General features: G+C 63.0%; 1 protein-coding gene and 1 long non-coding RNA gene across 3 annotated transcripts in view; one reads left to right on the forward strand and one right to left on the reverse strand.

The window, feature by feature from the left end:
• The window catches only part of BSN (bassoon presynaptic cytomatrix protein), a 110144-nt gene extending 97284 nt beyond the window's left edge, over nt 1–12860 (forward strand). The window contains exons 6-12 of one of the 2 annotated variants that reach the window (XM_058288921.1): nt 2142–4221; nt 4450–5249; nt 5379–5478; nt 5979–6110; nt 6330–6384; nt 6722–6814; nt 8975–12860. In XM_058288921.1, coding sequence (XP_058144904.1) covers nt 2142–4221; nt 4450–5249; nt 5379–5478; nt 5979–6110; nt 6330–6370 — 3153 coding nt within the window. In that variant the 3' untranslated portion in view covers nt 6371–6384; nt 6722–6814; nt 8975–12860. The remainder of the gene's footprint in view (nt 1–2141; nt 4222–4449; nt 5250–5378; nt 5479–5978; nt 6111–6329; nt 6385–6721; nt 6815–8974) is intronic. The other variant, XM_058288922.1, reaches the window with a different exon arrangement.
• Nucleotides 10289–14236, reverse strand: LOC139437639 (uncharacterized). Its single transcript, XR_011647525.1, has 2 exons — nt 13610–14236; nt 10289–11121 (listed from the first exon to the last, which is right to left on the reverse strand). It is a non-coding gene; the product is annotated as an uncharacterized lncRNA (long non-coding RNA).
• Nucleotides 14237–14633: the final 397 nt, after the last annotated feature.

The raw sequence follows: 14633 nt of genomic DNA on the forward strand, positions 1-14633 counted from the left end.
TGTGGGCGCCGCGGCCGCCTAGCCAAATGCCCCATCAGACTTGGCCTCTCCCTGGCATCACCTCTTCACCCCCCGAATCTAGTCCAGCTCCTGCCACCTCCCTCTTCTGGCTTTCTCAGCCCTCACCTCCAGGCTGGGCCCATCCCACTCCAAAACTGGTCTGTGGAAGTTTCCCAAGGAAGTCAGGGAGACACCCCGCCCTGGGCTGGCTCCTCCTGCCCCGTGAGGAAGCCCTCGTGGCCTGGCCCCGCACTCAAGGCCCGCCCCAGGGGGCTGCAGCCCGGGCTCTTTCTCATCTGGTTTCCTGCCACTACCTGGCCCTCGGTAAATCTGCTTACACACCTGTCATCTCCCCTAGTCAGCGGCTCCTGGGGCATAAACTCATCCATGTCTGGGGTCTGGGAGGCGACCTGGCCGAGGGTGGCTGGGGAGGTGAGGGTGGGGGATTGTGAGCGCGGGGCTGAGGAGGGTGGCCTTTTCCTGAAGGCGCTGGAAGCCTCTGGAAGTTTTAGGCAAGTGAGACGGGGGAAAATGGGATGTTTTAGAAAGCTTTAAGGGCAGATATGGGCTGACAGGCTGAAAGAAGGGGCCACAGCAGTGGCCTAGGGAAAGGAAGTAGGAGCAGGGGCATGGGGAGATACACCTGCCTGTTTTCCTGGTGGATTGCCAAAAGGAGAGAGGTGGGGCCTCAGGTGGGGTCACAGAGGTCACTTGCTTGGGTGGTGAAGGTACTCTGGTGGGGGCAGGCCAGACGGGGGTAGGATGGAAACAGGAGTGTGGGCTGGCAGGGAGGGCAGGTCAGGGAGGCAAGGTGGCCCTGGCTTCAGAAGTGGGCACAGAGGGCCCACGGCCAGGCCAGGCCGGGGCCTGTGCAGGCCGAACAGGGAGACAGATGACAGAGTGAGGAGTTCAGAAAGCCACATTTTCTCCATTTAAGACCCACCCTACATGCTGCTCTTTTTCTTCTGTGACATACGGTAATAGAACGTAGAAGGTTTTTTTTTTTTAATGTTACATTCAAAAAATACGAGGTCCCCTTCTACTCCCACCCCCCTCATCCCACTCCCCCACATCAGCAACCTCTTTCATCATTGTGGCACATTCATTGCATTTGGTGAATACATTTTGCAGCACTGCTGCACCACACGGATAATGGTTTCCATTATAGTTTACACTCCCCCCCAGTCCACCCAGTGGGCCATGGCGGACATACAATGTCCAGCATCTGTCCCTGCAGTACCACCCAGGACAACTCCAAGTCCTGAAAATGCCCCCACATCACATCTCTTCTTCCCTCTCCCTACTCTCAGCAGCTACCATGAATAAAGTTTTATGTAGTTACCTGACAAGGCGGAAAGTTCCCTGTGTATTTTGGGGATTTGGGTGGTCCATGAAGTACAAAAGCCTGGGGAATTCTGGGAAGACCAGGGTCTAGAGGCAAAGGGGGGACCTTCAGGCAGTGTAGAGCACCTGGGGTGGGTCAGGAAGCCAGTAACTGGCGCTGAGGCTGGAGAGGACCTGGAAATGCACCGCGGGCCCCCGGGCACAGTGTTGGGGAGTGGGTCGGCAGAGCTGGGGGCCAGCAGAGCGCAGCCCAGATGTTTGGCCGAGGGCGGTGCAGGGAGCTGGAGGAGAGCAGGCAGGTGGCGCCTAGCTTTCGGGGAGGAGGGGGGTGGGAGGCAGAAAGCAGCTCCACCTGAGACCCTCCCTGTGGTCCTCCAGGGAGCCAGTCGGCCCGCAAACCCCTCCCCTCCCCTCAGCTGCCACCTGCTGTCCGGACTCAAACCCAGAGCCAGACCTACACTGTGCTCACCTCCGCAGGAGGCGGAGGGTGGCAGGCCCACGGGAGAGGGGCGAGGGTCCTCAGGGCCAGGTGTGCAGCCCTCACACCAGGCAGGTACTAGAGACCAGGACAGAGGGGAGTTTGCCCCCCTGCCCCCCACTGCCCTGGGGCTCTGGGGCCGAGGGGGCCTGTGACATGATCGCAGGCCTTCCCTCAATGCCAGAGAAACCAAGACCAGCGGGGTGGGCAGGGCAGGCCTAGCAGATGAAGGCACCGACCGGGTGGAGCCCAGGCCTGGGCCCATCCCCCCCGCCGCCACCCTGGGTCTCAGAGCTGCCCGCCCTTCCCTCTGTCTCAGGTGTCGGCGCTGCCACCCAACGGCCTGGTCCGCAAGGTGAAGCGGACACTACCCAGCCCCCCTCCAGAGGAGGCTCACCTGCCCCTGGCTGGCCAGGCCCCCCCGCAGCTGTACGCAGCCAGCCTGCTGCAGCGCGGGCTGATGGGGCCCGCCGCCGTCCCTGCCACCAAGGCCAGCCTGCTCCGGGAGCTTGACCGGGACCTGCGGCTGGTGGAGCATGAATCCACCAAGCTGCGCAAGAAGCAGGCGGAGCTCGACGAGGAGGAGAAGGAGATCGACGCCAAGCTCAAGTACCTGGAGCTGGGCATCACTCAGCGCAAAGAGTCTCTGGCCAAAGACCGCGGCGGCCGCGACTACCCTCCCTTGCGAGGCCTCGGGGAGCATCGTGACTACCTGTCGGACAGCGAGCTCAACCAGCTGCGGCTCCAGGGCTGCACCACCCCCGCCGGCCAGTACGTGGACTTCCCTGCCGCTGCCGCCGCGGCTCCCGCCACCCCCTCTGGCCCCGCTGCCTTCCAGCAGCCCCGGTTCCTGCCCCCAGCCCCTCAGTACGCTGCAGGCAGTGGTGCGCCGACTCAGAACGGATTCCCAGCCCACCAGGCACCCTCCTATCCCGGCCCCAGCGCATACCCAGCACCTGCCTTTCCTCCCGGCACCACTTACCCAGCCGAGCCTGGGCTGTCGGGCCAGCCAGCTTTCCGTCCCACAGGCCACTACGCGGCCCAGGCACCCATGCCAGCCACACAGAGCACCCTTTTCCCAGGCCCGGCTGACAGCCATGCCCCCCACCAGAAGCCACGCCAGACATCGCTGGCCGACTTGGAACAGAAGGTGCCCACCAACTATGAGGTGATCGCCAGCCCCGGCGTTGCCATGTCCTCAGCGCCCTCCGAAACCAGCTGCAGTGGCCCCACGGTGAGCAGCAGCTACGAGCAGAGCAAGAGCCCTGAGCAGCCGCGGGCCAGTGACCGCAGCAGCGTGAGCCAGAGCGCCGTCCCCACCTACTCCTCTGATGCACACTACGCCAGTCTGGAGCAGAATGTCCCTCGAAACTATGTGATGATTGATGACATCAGCGAGCTGACCAAGGACAGCCCCTCTACCGCCCCCGAGAGCCAGCGGCTGGAGCCCCTGGGGCCAGGCAGTGGGGGGCGACCAGGGAAGGAGCCTGGAGAACCAGGGCTTCTCGAGGGGCCCACAATGCCCTGCTGCTATGCCAGAGGCGAGGAGGAGTCCGAGGAGGACGCCTACGACCCCCGGGGGAAGGGTGGCCATCACCGGAGCATGGAGGGCAACGGCCGGCCGGCCAGCACCCACTACTATGGCGACAGCGACTACAGACACGGGCCTCGAGCGGAGAAGTATGGTCCGGGCCCCATGGGGCCCAAGCACCCCTCCAAGAGCCTGGCCCCCGCGGCCATCTCCTCAAAGCGCAGCAAGCACCGGAAGCAAGGCATGGAGCAAAAGATCTCCAAGTTCTCGCCCATCGAAGAGGCCAAGGACGTGGAGTCGGACCTGGCCTCCTACCCGCCGCCTGCAGCCGGGGGCAGCCTGGCCTCTCGGGGCAGGAAGTTCCAGGATGAAATCACCTACGGGCTCAGAAAGAACGTGTATGAGCAGCAGAGGCACTACGGGGTGGCCGGCCGGGACCCGGCCGATGAGGAAGACCGCGGGAACGGCGGGAGTGGCCGGGCCCGGGCGGCGGTCGCCTACCGCGGGGAGAAGCTGTCCAGCCACGACTTCGGTGGCCGCGGCAAGGGGTACGAGCGTGAGCGGGAGGCCGCGGAGCGGCTCCCGAGGGCGGGCCCCAAGCCCTCCTCCCTGAGCATGGCCCACGGCCGCGCCCGGCCCCCCGTGCGCAGCCAGGCCTCGGAAGAGGAGAGCCCCGTCAGCCCGCTGGGGCGACCCCGCCCCGCTGGGGGCGCCCTCCCCGCCGGGGACACCTGCCCGCAGTTCTGCTCCAGCCATTCCATGCCCGACGTCCAGGAACATGTCAAGGAGGGACCGCGGGCCCACACCTACAAGCGCGAGGAGGGCTACATCCTGGACGACCCCCACTGCGTGGTTTCTGACAGCGAAGGTAACGGCAGCTGGGGGTGACCTGGGTCCCAGCGGGGCCCCTGCTGTAGGCCGCCCTCCTTGCCCGCTCCACCTGCACCCCCGGCCCCGGCTGCGGGAGGGTGGGCCCAGGGTCCGGCGCCGTGCGTGGGGCCGTGGCGCCCACCCTCCGGCTTCCCTGCATGGCTTCGCCTGGGCCTCCCCTCGGCCGGCCTGGGGCTTGACCATGTTCTGTTTTTGGTCTCTGAAGCATATCACCTGGGCCAGGAGGAGACAGACTGGTTTGATAAGCCCCGGGATGCCCGCTCCGACCGGTTCAGGCACCACGGGGGCCACGCAGTCTCCTCTTCCTCCTCCCAGAAGCGAGGCCCTGCCCGGCACAGCTACCACGACTACGACGAGCCCCCCGAGGAGGGCATGTGGCCGCACGATGAGGGCGGCCCAGGCCGCCACGCCGCCGCCAAGGAGCACCGACACCACAGCGACCACGGGCGGCACTCGGGCCGGCACGCTGGCGAGGACCCAGGCCGGCGTGCCACCAAGCCGCACGTTCGGGACCCGGGTCGCCACGAAGGCCGGTCCCAGCCTCAGCTCAGCCCTGCCCCGGCTGCGCAGAAGAAGGGTCCACTGGGGTACCCCAGCCCTGCGGAGTACGCCCAGCAACCCCGTGTTCCTTCGGCCTACCATCACGCCCCCGACAGCAAGAAGGGCTCGCGGCAGGCCCACGCCGGGCCCCCCGCACCACAGCCAAAGCCAGAGCCCCAGCCGCAGCCGCAGCCGCCAGGTCGGCAGCCACCACCAGGGCCACAGCAGTCGCAGCCGCCACTCTCCCGGCAGCCGCCCTCAGCGGCAGCGCCGCGCCAGCCACAGCCGCCGCAGCAGCAGCAGCCAAGTCTCGGGCCCCAGCACCCCCAGCAGGCCCCGCCACAGGGTCGGCTGCAGCCACAGAGCCAGCCGGCCGCCCGGGGCCCGGCCCCCGCCGCCAGCCAGCAGGCAGGGAAGCCTCAGCCGGGCCCTGCGATGGCCACGGGCCCCCCGCCGGCAGGAGCGGTGAGTAGGGCCCCAGCGCGTGGCTCCTGCCCGGAGCGGGCGCCGGGACTGCGCTGGGGCTGCCCCTTCGCTGCTGGCTGAGCATGAGGGGTCGTGGGTGGCATCTCAGCCGTGGACTCTGTGTTGCAGCCTCGGGCGGAGCAGGCCAACGGCTCCAAAGGGACAGCCAAGGCCCCGCAGCAGGGGAGGCCTCCCCAGGCCCAGCCACCACCCGGACCTGGACCTGCAGGTAAGCCCAGCCCCAGCCCTCCCCCCGCCATGCCCCAGAATACCTGGGAGTACCTGGCTGCCCCATTAACCCACCCCCACCCCGTTTCCTGGGCTCCCCCCACCGCATGCCCTCATGGCTCCCTGAGGAGGTGCCAGGGGGCTGCAGACCTCCCCAGCAGTCTGGGCTTCGAGCAAGCCATGGCCAGCGGGTCCCCAGCTCTGGGGCCTTGGGACAGAGAGGCCGGGCGCACCAGGGCTGTGGCTTCTTCCTCTCCCCTTCACCTTCTTGTCCTCCTCTGCCTTTTCCTCCCTTTCTCCTTCTCTACCTTCCTCGTCCTCCTCTTTCTGCTTCGGCCCGCTCCTTCTCTGCCCCTCTTTATCCGCCCTGCCCTGCTCCCCACTCTCCCAGTTCACGGGGGACCTGGGTTCCCACCCCCACGGGCCGCTTGCCCCGCCCCTGCCCCTGGCCCTGCGGAGCCAGGCCAGGATGGCTCCTGAGGGCACATTCTCTGACTTTAGGCACGAAGGCTGGCGCCAGGCCTGCCGGAACCCCAGGGGCGCCTGCCGGCCAGCCGGGCGCTGAGGGGGAGAGCGTGCTCTCCAAGATCCTGCCCGGAGGGGCAGCAGAGCAAGCAGGCAAACTAACGGAAGGTACGGCCAGGGCATGGCGCGGGGCTGGGCCCTGCCCGGGGGAGGTTGGGTTGGAGGATGGCTCCAGACTCGGTCACCTTGCCAGGGGCCAGCCCAGGGGCCCAGGTCTCCAGGGGTCCCTGCCCCTCGAGCTGAGCTTGGCTCTGCTACGCCCGAAGGGCCCTGACTGGGGGGGTCTGGCCTGCTTTCCGACACCTCTCTCTTCTTTCTGTGTCACAGCCGTCTCTGCTTTTGGCAAAAAATTTTCCTCGTTCTGGTGACCACGCCCTGCAGGGTGAGTCTCAGCGGCCTGGGCCCAGCGCCCCTGGGAAAGGCTTGAGGGCCTGAGGTGGTGGCATGGGGGGCTCGAAGTCCTAAGGCGTCTCTGGGAGGAGGCCAGCCTTCGCCGGGTGGTGCAGCCAGAGCAGCAGCGCCTTCTCCTACGCCTGGGAGAGGAAGGGGAGGGAAACTGTGCGCAGAGCCCCTAAAGTAGGGCCAGGTCGCTAGAGCCCCCAGAGAAGGAAAGCCAGGGGCCACTCATCCTTCTCCACAGGGCTCTTCTCTGCCCTTGGGCTATGGATGCAGCCCCCTCTGCGGCGCCTCCCCAGCCCTCCTTTCTCCACGTTCTGCAGGTTCCTCAGGAGATGAAGGAAGATGACGTCATTGCTGTGGAAAAATCTCTGGAGTCAGAGGCCTGGGCGCAGCTCTGGACTCTGCGTATAACAGTGAGTGTCGGGACCCCGGTGGAGTGGGACGGGGAGTCGGGTACAGAAGCCAGGCCTGGCCCGTCAGAGCCACCCCCCTCCTGCAAGTGTGAGCGACGGGGGCTCTGATGGGCCTCCTTCGGCTGCGACAGGCCCAGCAGCGCCTCAGGAGGCCGGGTTCACTGAGCTCAGCTGGAAGCAAGTGACTCAGACCCTAACCTTGGGGAAGGGCCCACTGAGGCCAACTGTGTCCCACCCTCAGGGTCTGTATGCTGGGTGCGGGATCCAAAGCCATCCTGGCTAGAGGGTGGTGGCCCGTGGCCCCTTCCCTGATGCCCGGAGCAGATGCCTTTGCTCCAGCTGGTTGAGAGGGGCTGTGGTCCCAGACCCCTGCAAAGCCTTAGCACGCGGGGCATGAAGTCAAGACGTTCCTTTCTTGCCAGGCTGAGCTCATGGCCTGCAAGGTGGAAAAGGAGAATAAGTGCAGGGGCAGGCAGGAAAGGGACAGAGAAGAAAGGAAGGCCAGCCAGGTGGTCTCAGCCCAGGAAGAGAGTGAAAGGGCTTCAGGATAGAAGCCTAGCTCCGTCAGGGCTGCGGAGGCCAAGGCAGGTGAGGAAACCCCCTTCTGGAGCCTTCCCTGGCCCTGGCCCTGCCCCTGATGGGGAAGAAAGAGGGACAGCCCCCAGGATAGCTGGGAGGGGGCTGGGCCCAGCGCTGCTCTGGACCTCCTCCATCCCATCGCCCCGGAGGCCCCCCTTCCCCTCCTCTGCCATTTCTGGGGGTTGGGGGTATGGAGGTTTGGGTGCTTCTCACAGTGGGCGTCTGGGGCAGGGCCAGACAGCCAGCAGGTGGCTTCGAGGGAGCCCTGGGGCCAGCATGTGCCCTTGCCCTGGCCGGGCCAGCTTGCGCAGGGAAGGAGCGGAGCGGCGTCTCCGGGGCTGCGCCTCTGGGGAGGAGCAGCGCTGGGGCTGCCAGGCTCGAGCCCCAGCCTCGCCTTCATTTACTCAGCAGACGTTTGTCAAGCCTCAGGGATGTGTGGGCCCTGTTCCTGGCACTGGGGACATAGCAGGCAGCAAAACCAAGTCCCTGCCCTCCGAAGCTGACAGTCCCTGAAAGGAGACAGAGAATTAAAAAGTTTAAAAAAAAAATTAAGTTCAATTTAAAAAGCTAATTTCTGGAGGTGATAAGTGCCATGAAGCCAATGAAGCAGGGTCTGGGGGCAGGGGGCTGCCCTAGGGAACAGGGTCAGCGCTGAAGGCGGCTGAGGTGAAGCTTGAAGGAGGGGGTAAGGCTGCTGTGGACGTGTCCAGGTGAGGGGACAGTGCCGCAGAGGTTCTGACGCCGGGGCTAGACTGCTGGGTGCCAGGGTTCGGCAGAAGGCCAACCTGGCTAGAGCCGCAGCCTGGGGAGGGGTAGGAGACAGCTGGGGTGGGCTCCGTTGGTCAAAGTAAAGAGCACAGCACGAGTCCAGTCTCGGCAGCACAGTGCAGTGCCCCTGGCGCTCTTCCTGTCCCCAACCCACGACAGCAGGCTCCCTGCCGCTTTCCTGCTCAGAGTTGCCCTGGAACAGATGTGCAGTCAGAAGTGGTACCGGGGTGAGGCGGGGGAAGTGTAGCCACGGCCCAGGTTCAAGGAGGACCAGCCTTGCGTTTGGGGCCAGGGCTCACTCCCTGCGGAGGGAAAGAGCCACAGGCATGGCCTTGTTCTCGGTCCTGCCACAAGGCACAGGTGGGCCACTGAGACCACGGACTTTATGGTTAAATTTCCCTCAGGTTTTGGCATTGGGCTAAGGATTGGGCCAAGTGTTCCTATGAATGTCCCTCTCCTGATGGCTTTTGTGGCTGATTCAGAGGTGGCTGGGAGAAGCATGGGCAGGGAGAGTCTTGTCAATTTAAACAAAATTCCACCTACTTCATTCTCAAGCAAGACAAAAGGCAGTATTTGTAACAGAAAAAAAGAAATGTCCTTTCCTGGCCGACCTGTCTTCTTTCTTTCCTTTTCTCTGACCTTAACTGGGCCCCAGCACCCACCTCCCCAGGCCTCAGTGGTGTGGGAGCTCATGTGTGTGTGGGGGGACTGCAGGCACATGGCTGAGGGTGGAAAGCAGCGGTCCATGCTTCTTGACAAGCTCCTTCTTTCTCTCCTCTTTCCTTATTCCCTCCCTCCCTCTTCTCTTCCAAGCATCTACAATCTGGCAAACCCTTGGCCCAAAGACTCACACCGGGTGGGGCGCAGCAGGCAGCTGCTCAGCTGAGGACAGGATGCTTTCTAACAGCAGTTGCCTGGGTGAAGCGAAGCATCTGCTGGACAAGCACGACTGATGGCCCGGGGGGGGCCTTTGATTGTCTTTCCAGAAACCCTGCTCTCCTCAGGGCACCACATCCAAGGCCCAGCCGCCACTGGGAGGGAGGAGCCCTCTCCCGAAACCTGCCGCTGCGGCCATCTCGCCATCTTCCCACAGCCGCCCTCCCGCGGCCTGGCAGGCCAGACTTGCATGCGTTATACACAGAGTTTGGGCACACTTTCCCACTTTGGACGGATGCAGCCCTCCCTCTGCCTACCAGAAGTTTTTCCACAGCCTTGGAGAGGGGCTTGGACTGAGGGCTGGGGCTTCAGGCTCCATTTCCTTCACATTCCAGCTGGCCCAGAGCCCTCTGTGGCCACAAGGCCCTGCCCCCCTCACCCTGCCTTCTGGGTGACAGTGGAGCAAACCTCCACGTGGCCAACTTGACAAACACTAGGACCTAACACTGTCTCATCGCTGAAATTAGAGGCCATAGCACCGAAAAGCAGCGTGGGCGCCGGCTGAGGCTTCTCCCAGCCCGTGGGTGGCGGCGTGCCAGCACGCCTGCCACCACCTCAAAGCCATCCCCCCCCCAGCCATCGTGAGCATCCCAGCGGCACCGCCATTGTCCTGATCAGCCGGCTCCTCATCCGTCCACCTGGGGATTTCTTTTGATTTCGAGAACAGCCTTAATCATTCCAGTTTGATTTACGTGTATACCTCATAAACATTTCTCTTTTGTTTCTCTCTTTCTCCTCCTTTCTCTCTTCTCTCTGCTCGCCCCCTTGCCTCTCCCCTCCACCGCCACCTTGGGACTGATGGTTCGGCTTTTCCTCTCTGCTCTGCCCCTGCTCAGCACAGGGAAAATGCTGACTTAGCAGCAATAGTGGGCAGCAGGTCACCAAGAGCACAACCCCGGGCGAGGCCTCGGGAGGCCCCTCAGCCCGCCTCTGTTTACCGTGCAACTCTAGTCCTTCTTAAGCCATCACCAGTGAGCGTGCTCAGAGCAGGGGAGCCAGGGTTTCTGCCAGCCAAGGGGAGGGTCCAGAGCCCGGTGGCGATGGGGGGCCGGGGAGCAGGGAGCCCGCCGTCCCCCTGGCGGGCTGGCGGCATTCCTCCACAGGGCCCTGCCCTCGGAGGCCTCTCTTCATCTTGGGCACAACCACAAGTCTCATCTCTAATGTCTATGCAATGAAATATAAACCCTCAAAGACAACTGTTAATATTTAATAAATTCCGTGTTATGTATAAGGATTTAATTGCAAACATGCAGTTGAGAAACTGGACAGATATGCTCATATCCCCGCCCCTCCCCACTGCTCCCCCCGTGTGTGTGAAGTTCTCAGTCTGTGGCATGTTTGACCTGTGGCAGGACTCGCTGCTGCCAGGTGAGTCTCCGCCTGTCCTGCAGCAGAGCATGCACAGCTCACAGCCTCTTTGCACGATTTCATCCATTTTAAATGCTCGACCCTCTTGCTTGGAGTTCTCTTTGTCTCAGAACCTCTCCTTCAGGAGTGCTTCTGGCTGAGCTCTGCGCGAGCTCGGGAGGAGCTGCTGGGATTGTTGCCTGAGCATGCTAGGCTGGGGGCGGGCAGTGCAGGACCCCACCTGCCCCTGCAGGTCTCTTTGTCCAAAACAGGCAGGTGAGGAGGAGTCCCTTGAGGAGATAATGCTGGTGGGAGCCCGCACAGGATGCATGTGCGTGAACATTCTGGAAGTTTTCTATAGGATTCCTATCTGTATGTCACTCCCCCTCCTACCCCAGCCCTGAGCCAAGGGCCTCTGGCTGCCCCTTCCCAGCTGGGTACTGCTCAGGGGCAGAGCTGGGCTGCATGGGTGGCCAGAGAGGTGGAGGTCCAGGGCAAGGCCTGGCCGTGTCCTGCCGCCCCCAGCTGCTGCTAAACCTGCTCCATGCCGCTCCTCTGTGGCTGGGACGCTCAGAGGTCTGTGATCCAGGAGATCTGGGCTGGGGCCAGGGGGCTGAAGGGCACTCAGGAAGAGCTGGGCCTTTGGCGCTTGTGGCGAGGACAGCTGACAGTGCCATCTGGGACCAGAGCACAGGGACAATGGCTTTAAGCTGTGTTTCTTGGGAAGCTTCTCAATAGCAAAACGGAAGGTTCTGTGTGGTCCTCTCTGGATCTGTCCCTGGGGCCTACCCTCCCTGCCCACCCCATCTCCAAAGCTCCAATCTGCCACTGTTTCCAGCTCCTGAGGTCCCAGAGCTTCAGAGTGCAGCCAGCAGTAGCTGCCTGGCCCCCTACAGCCTGGCCCTCCTGCAGAGTGCTCTGGTTTGCACCATGCATTCCTCAGGGGTCCCCATTCCTCATGCTTTCCTAAAAGGTCTATATGCCCCTACACGGGGGGATCCTGGCCCACTTGCAGCAGCTGTGGATGAGACAGGAGGCTGCCAACCTTGGTGTTGGACACAGGACACCCACCTCCCACCAGCCATCAGGCCTGGGTCCACTGAGGTCATCTGAGCAAGGACTGAGGAGGCTGTGGCCAAGCACCTCGGTCACCCAGGCCAGGTTTGTGTGGGGCTGGATACTGGAGGGACCAGGGCAGTAGTCCTCTCCACTGAAGGCCAGGGCACGGGCCAGGACCAGGGAAGAGGAGGAGAGATGGCAGCAAGGCAGCCTCCAGCCTGCCCATCTCAGGCTCGAAGGTGTTGACTTCTCAGCAAACTTCCTCTCTGGTCAAGCCTTCCGAGTCTGAAACTTGTGACGTCTGCTAGCCCCTCACCACTCTCCTCGACACAGGACCCGTCATCCTCCTCTGTGAAGGTGGCTGGAGCAGGTCTCTGGGCCATGGGTGTCCCAGGCCTTGTGTGGATGCTGCTGTGGCCCCAGGGCACTGCAGCCAAAAGCCGAGGGGCCAGCATTCGGTGCCTTGGGCAATGGAGAGCAACAGGCACGTCTTCACATGGGCACGGAGTCTCTAGGATGCCGGCCAGGCCTTTCCCTACCTCCCCCGCCCCAGCAACACGAGCAAGGGCATTGCCTCCTCTGCCTCTTTCAGGGCCCGGGGCACCCCTTCACAGCCGGTCCCACCCCCAGCCTCTGGGCACAGCGTGGGGGCTTGGGAACCACAGTGGCGCTGTCTTCGGGAGCCCGCAGGGAGTTCCCCAGGTGGATCCTCTGCCATGGCAGTGCGGGCCTGCCCTGCTGCCCGCACCCTCCCCCGCCCGGGCCCATGCTGTAAATCCTTGTCAGCGTGGATTCTGACAGAACCGGAGGGATGGGCCTAAGCCACTGAAACTCCCTGGGGATGCCATCTCCGTTTCCCTGGGTACCAGCAGCCCTGCCGTCATGTACGCTGGGGTGGCCCTGGAGAACCGGGGAAGTCACGAGACATGATGTGCGTGTGCATGTGAACATGTGCGAGTGTGTGTGTGCGTGCTTGTCCGTCTCACTCAGCCTCTGCGGTCCACCCAGCTCCTCTTCTCTAAGTGCAGTGCCCCGGAGAGTGGTGGCCGCCCAACGCCTTTCCCCGCTGCTAGCTTACATGTCTTGTTTTTGCTTCCCCCTTCCTCTCTCCCTTCCTTTCTTTCCCTCTTTCCTTCTCTCCTTTATCTGAGAGGGGAAGAGTGCTGTACAAAGTCAAACAAACAAGTTTACAGTTGTAAGTGCAATGACCCGAGTCCTCCATATGACCTTGTGAACTGTGTGCTGTCCTCCTGTGCTTTGTGAGAACTCGTGGTACTTCAGTGTCCCTCTCCCCCTGTATTGTGACCAGGTGATTCTGTGGTATCAGAATAAAAGGACTTGATATAAACGACCTACAGACTGTCTCTGGGCTGGTTTCTGAAATGGGAATGCTTCCTCCTCAGTGCAGAGGTTTGAGCTGGAGTACATCCACATATTTGTGACGATCCTGTGTTCAAGCGTCAAGGGAAAAGGGTGAAAGGGCAAAGATGTAGAGGTGATGTCCACACCAAGCCGGCCAGACACAGCTGGCCCTCCAAGGCGCCAGAGGAAAGGTCCCAAGCTTGGAGCTGGAGGGAGCAGCTCACTGCGCAGACTGTTCAGGGGCAGATCCTCCACAACCTGTGGGTGTCAAGCTACACACCCAGCTTTCTGGGAGCCAGGCGAGCAGGTGCTGCCCCCTGGTGCTACCAAGAAGCCCTACACCATGCTCTCCAGGCCTAGCTCCGCCCACTCCAACCTCCATTTCTTGGGGCTGCCCAGACCTCAGTCCTTCCTCAGTCAGGCCCACCTCCTTACCAGAATTACCCAGTTGCTTGAAAACTTACAAAATGCTGATTTTCAAAAAAAGGACTATCAGCCTAGCCTCAGCGCCCCCGCCCCCCCCCCCCCCAACATCTTGATGCATGCCCTTCCTTCTTGTTTGTTTCTCTACTCTTTTAAAACAGAAGCCGGAAGGTACAGCAGCTCATTTGTTTCTCCTTGCTCTTTCCTAGTACTTTCATGTTCATCCTCCAATGTCCAGCCAGCACACACCTTGCGGAACAGGGCCACATTTCCAGTTTTCCAATCATAAACAACACTGTAATGAACATTCCAGTTTCCTACCTTTCCACCCCAGTCGGTGGCCAGGGTCACTTTCTGCTCCTGGGTCTGGCCTTGTGGGGACACTGCACATAAATAGAAGTGGCCTCAGGAAGTGGGCCACTTAACTAGGCCCACGTGGTTGATGGAGAAAGGGAAGCTGTAGACCAGGCAGGTAGGGTCTCCATCACAGGCAAGGTGGGGCACAGGGCCCTAAAGGGTGGAAGATCGGCCAGGCTTGGGGGAGGTAGCTGCTAACTGCAGCCAGGCCTGCAATTCTGTCCAGGTCTCGCTGCCCCAGTTAACTATTCAGTCTACAGGCAGGGTAGCTTGCCTGTCCAAATTCATCTCCCCTGGGAAATCTTTTCACTGAAAGATCTCTGGTTCTGGGTGGAGTTTGAGCCTACGAGGTCCTAGGCAGCCGGGGAGGCAAGCAGAGGCCACAGCGAGGCGCCAGTGAGCAGAGCGGGGATGGGGCTTGGGGGACAGATAGCTCCCCGGACAGGCCCCGTGGGAGATAAGCCCAGGCGACAGCCCGTGAGTCAGGACCCGCCCGGCCCTGTCCCTAACGCCAAGGCTCGGCGCGGCACGGCGCGCCCCGCCCAGAAGGCCCTATCCCGGGTGCCCGCGGTGGAACCCCAGCGCCCGCCACAGCGCCACCCAGCCCCGCGCGAGGCCGGCCTCGGCTCTCGCCCCGCCTCGGCTCTCGCCCCGCCCAGCGCCTGCTCATTGGCCCGCATCCCACCAGGCCCCGCCCCCCAGGCGCCCCCTGCCCGGCCTGTTCCTCCCACCTCCTCCGCCTCGCGGCCTGTCTTGGCTCTGCGGGCGCGCCCTTCTTGCGCAGGGCCCCTCACGGAGACCGGTTCGCGCCTCCCAGCCCCCTCTCCTCCTCGTGTTCCTCTTTCACAGGGTCGCCTCCTCCCGGGTCCGCAGCCCCCACCCGGCACCTGCCTAGTCAGCCCCTTCGAGGAGCCTCTCGGGTCCTCGAGGTCCCAGCCCCGCCCCTCCCGGGCGAGCAGCTCGAAGTCTCCCTCGAGGCCCCGCCCCC

The sequence above is a fragment of the Dasypus novemcinctus genome, chromosome 26, assembly GCF_030445035.2.
Source record: "Dasypus novemcinctus isolate mDasNov1 chromosome 26, mDasNov1.1.hap2, whole genome shotgun sequence".
In the NCBI taxonomy this organism is placed as follows: domain Eukaryota; kingdom Metazoa; phylum Chordata; class Mammalia; order Cingulata; family Dasypodidae; genus Dasypus; species Dasypus novemcinctus.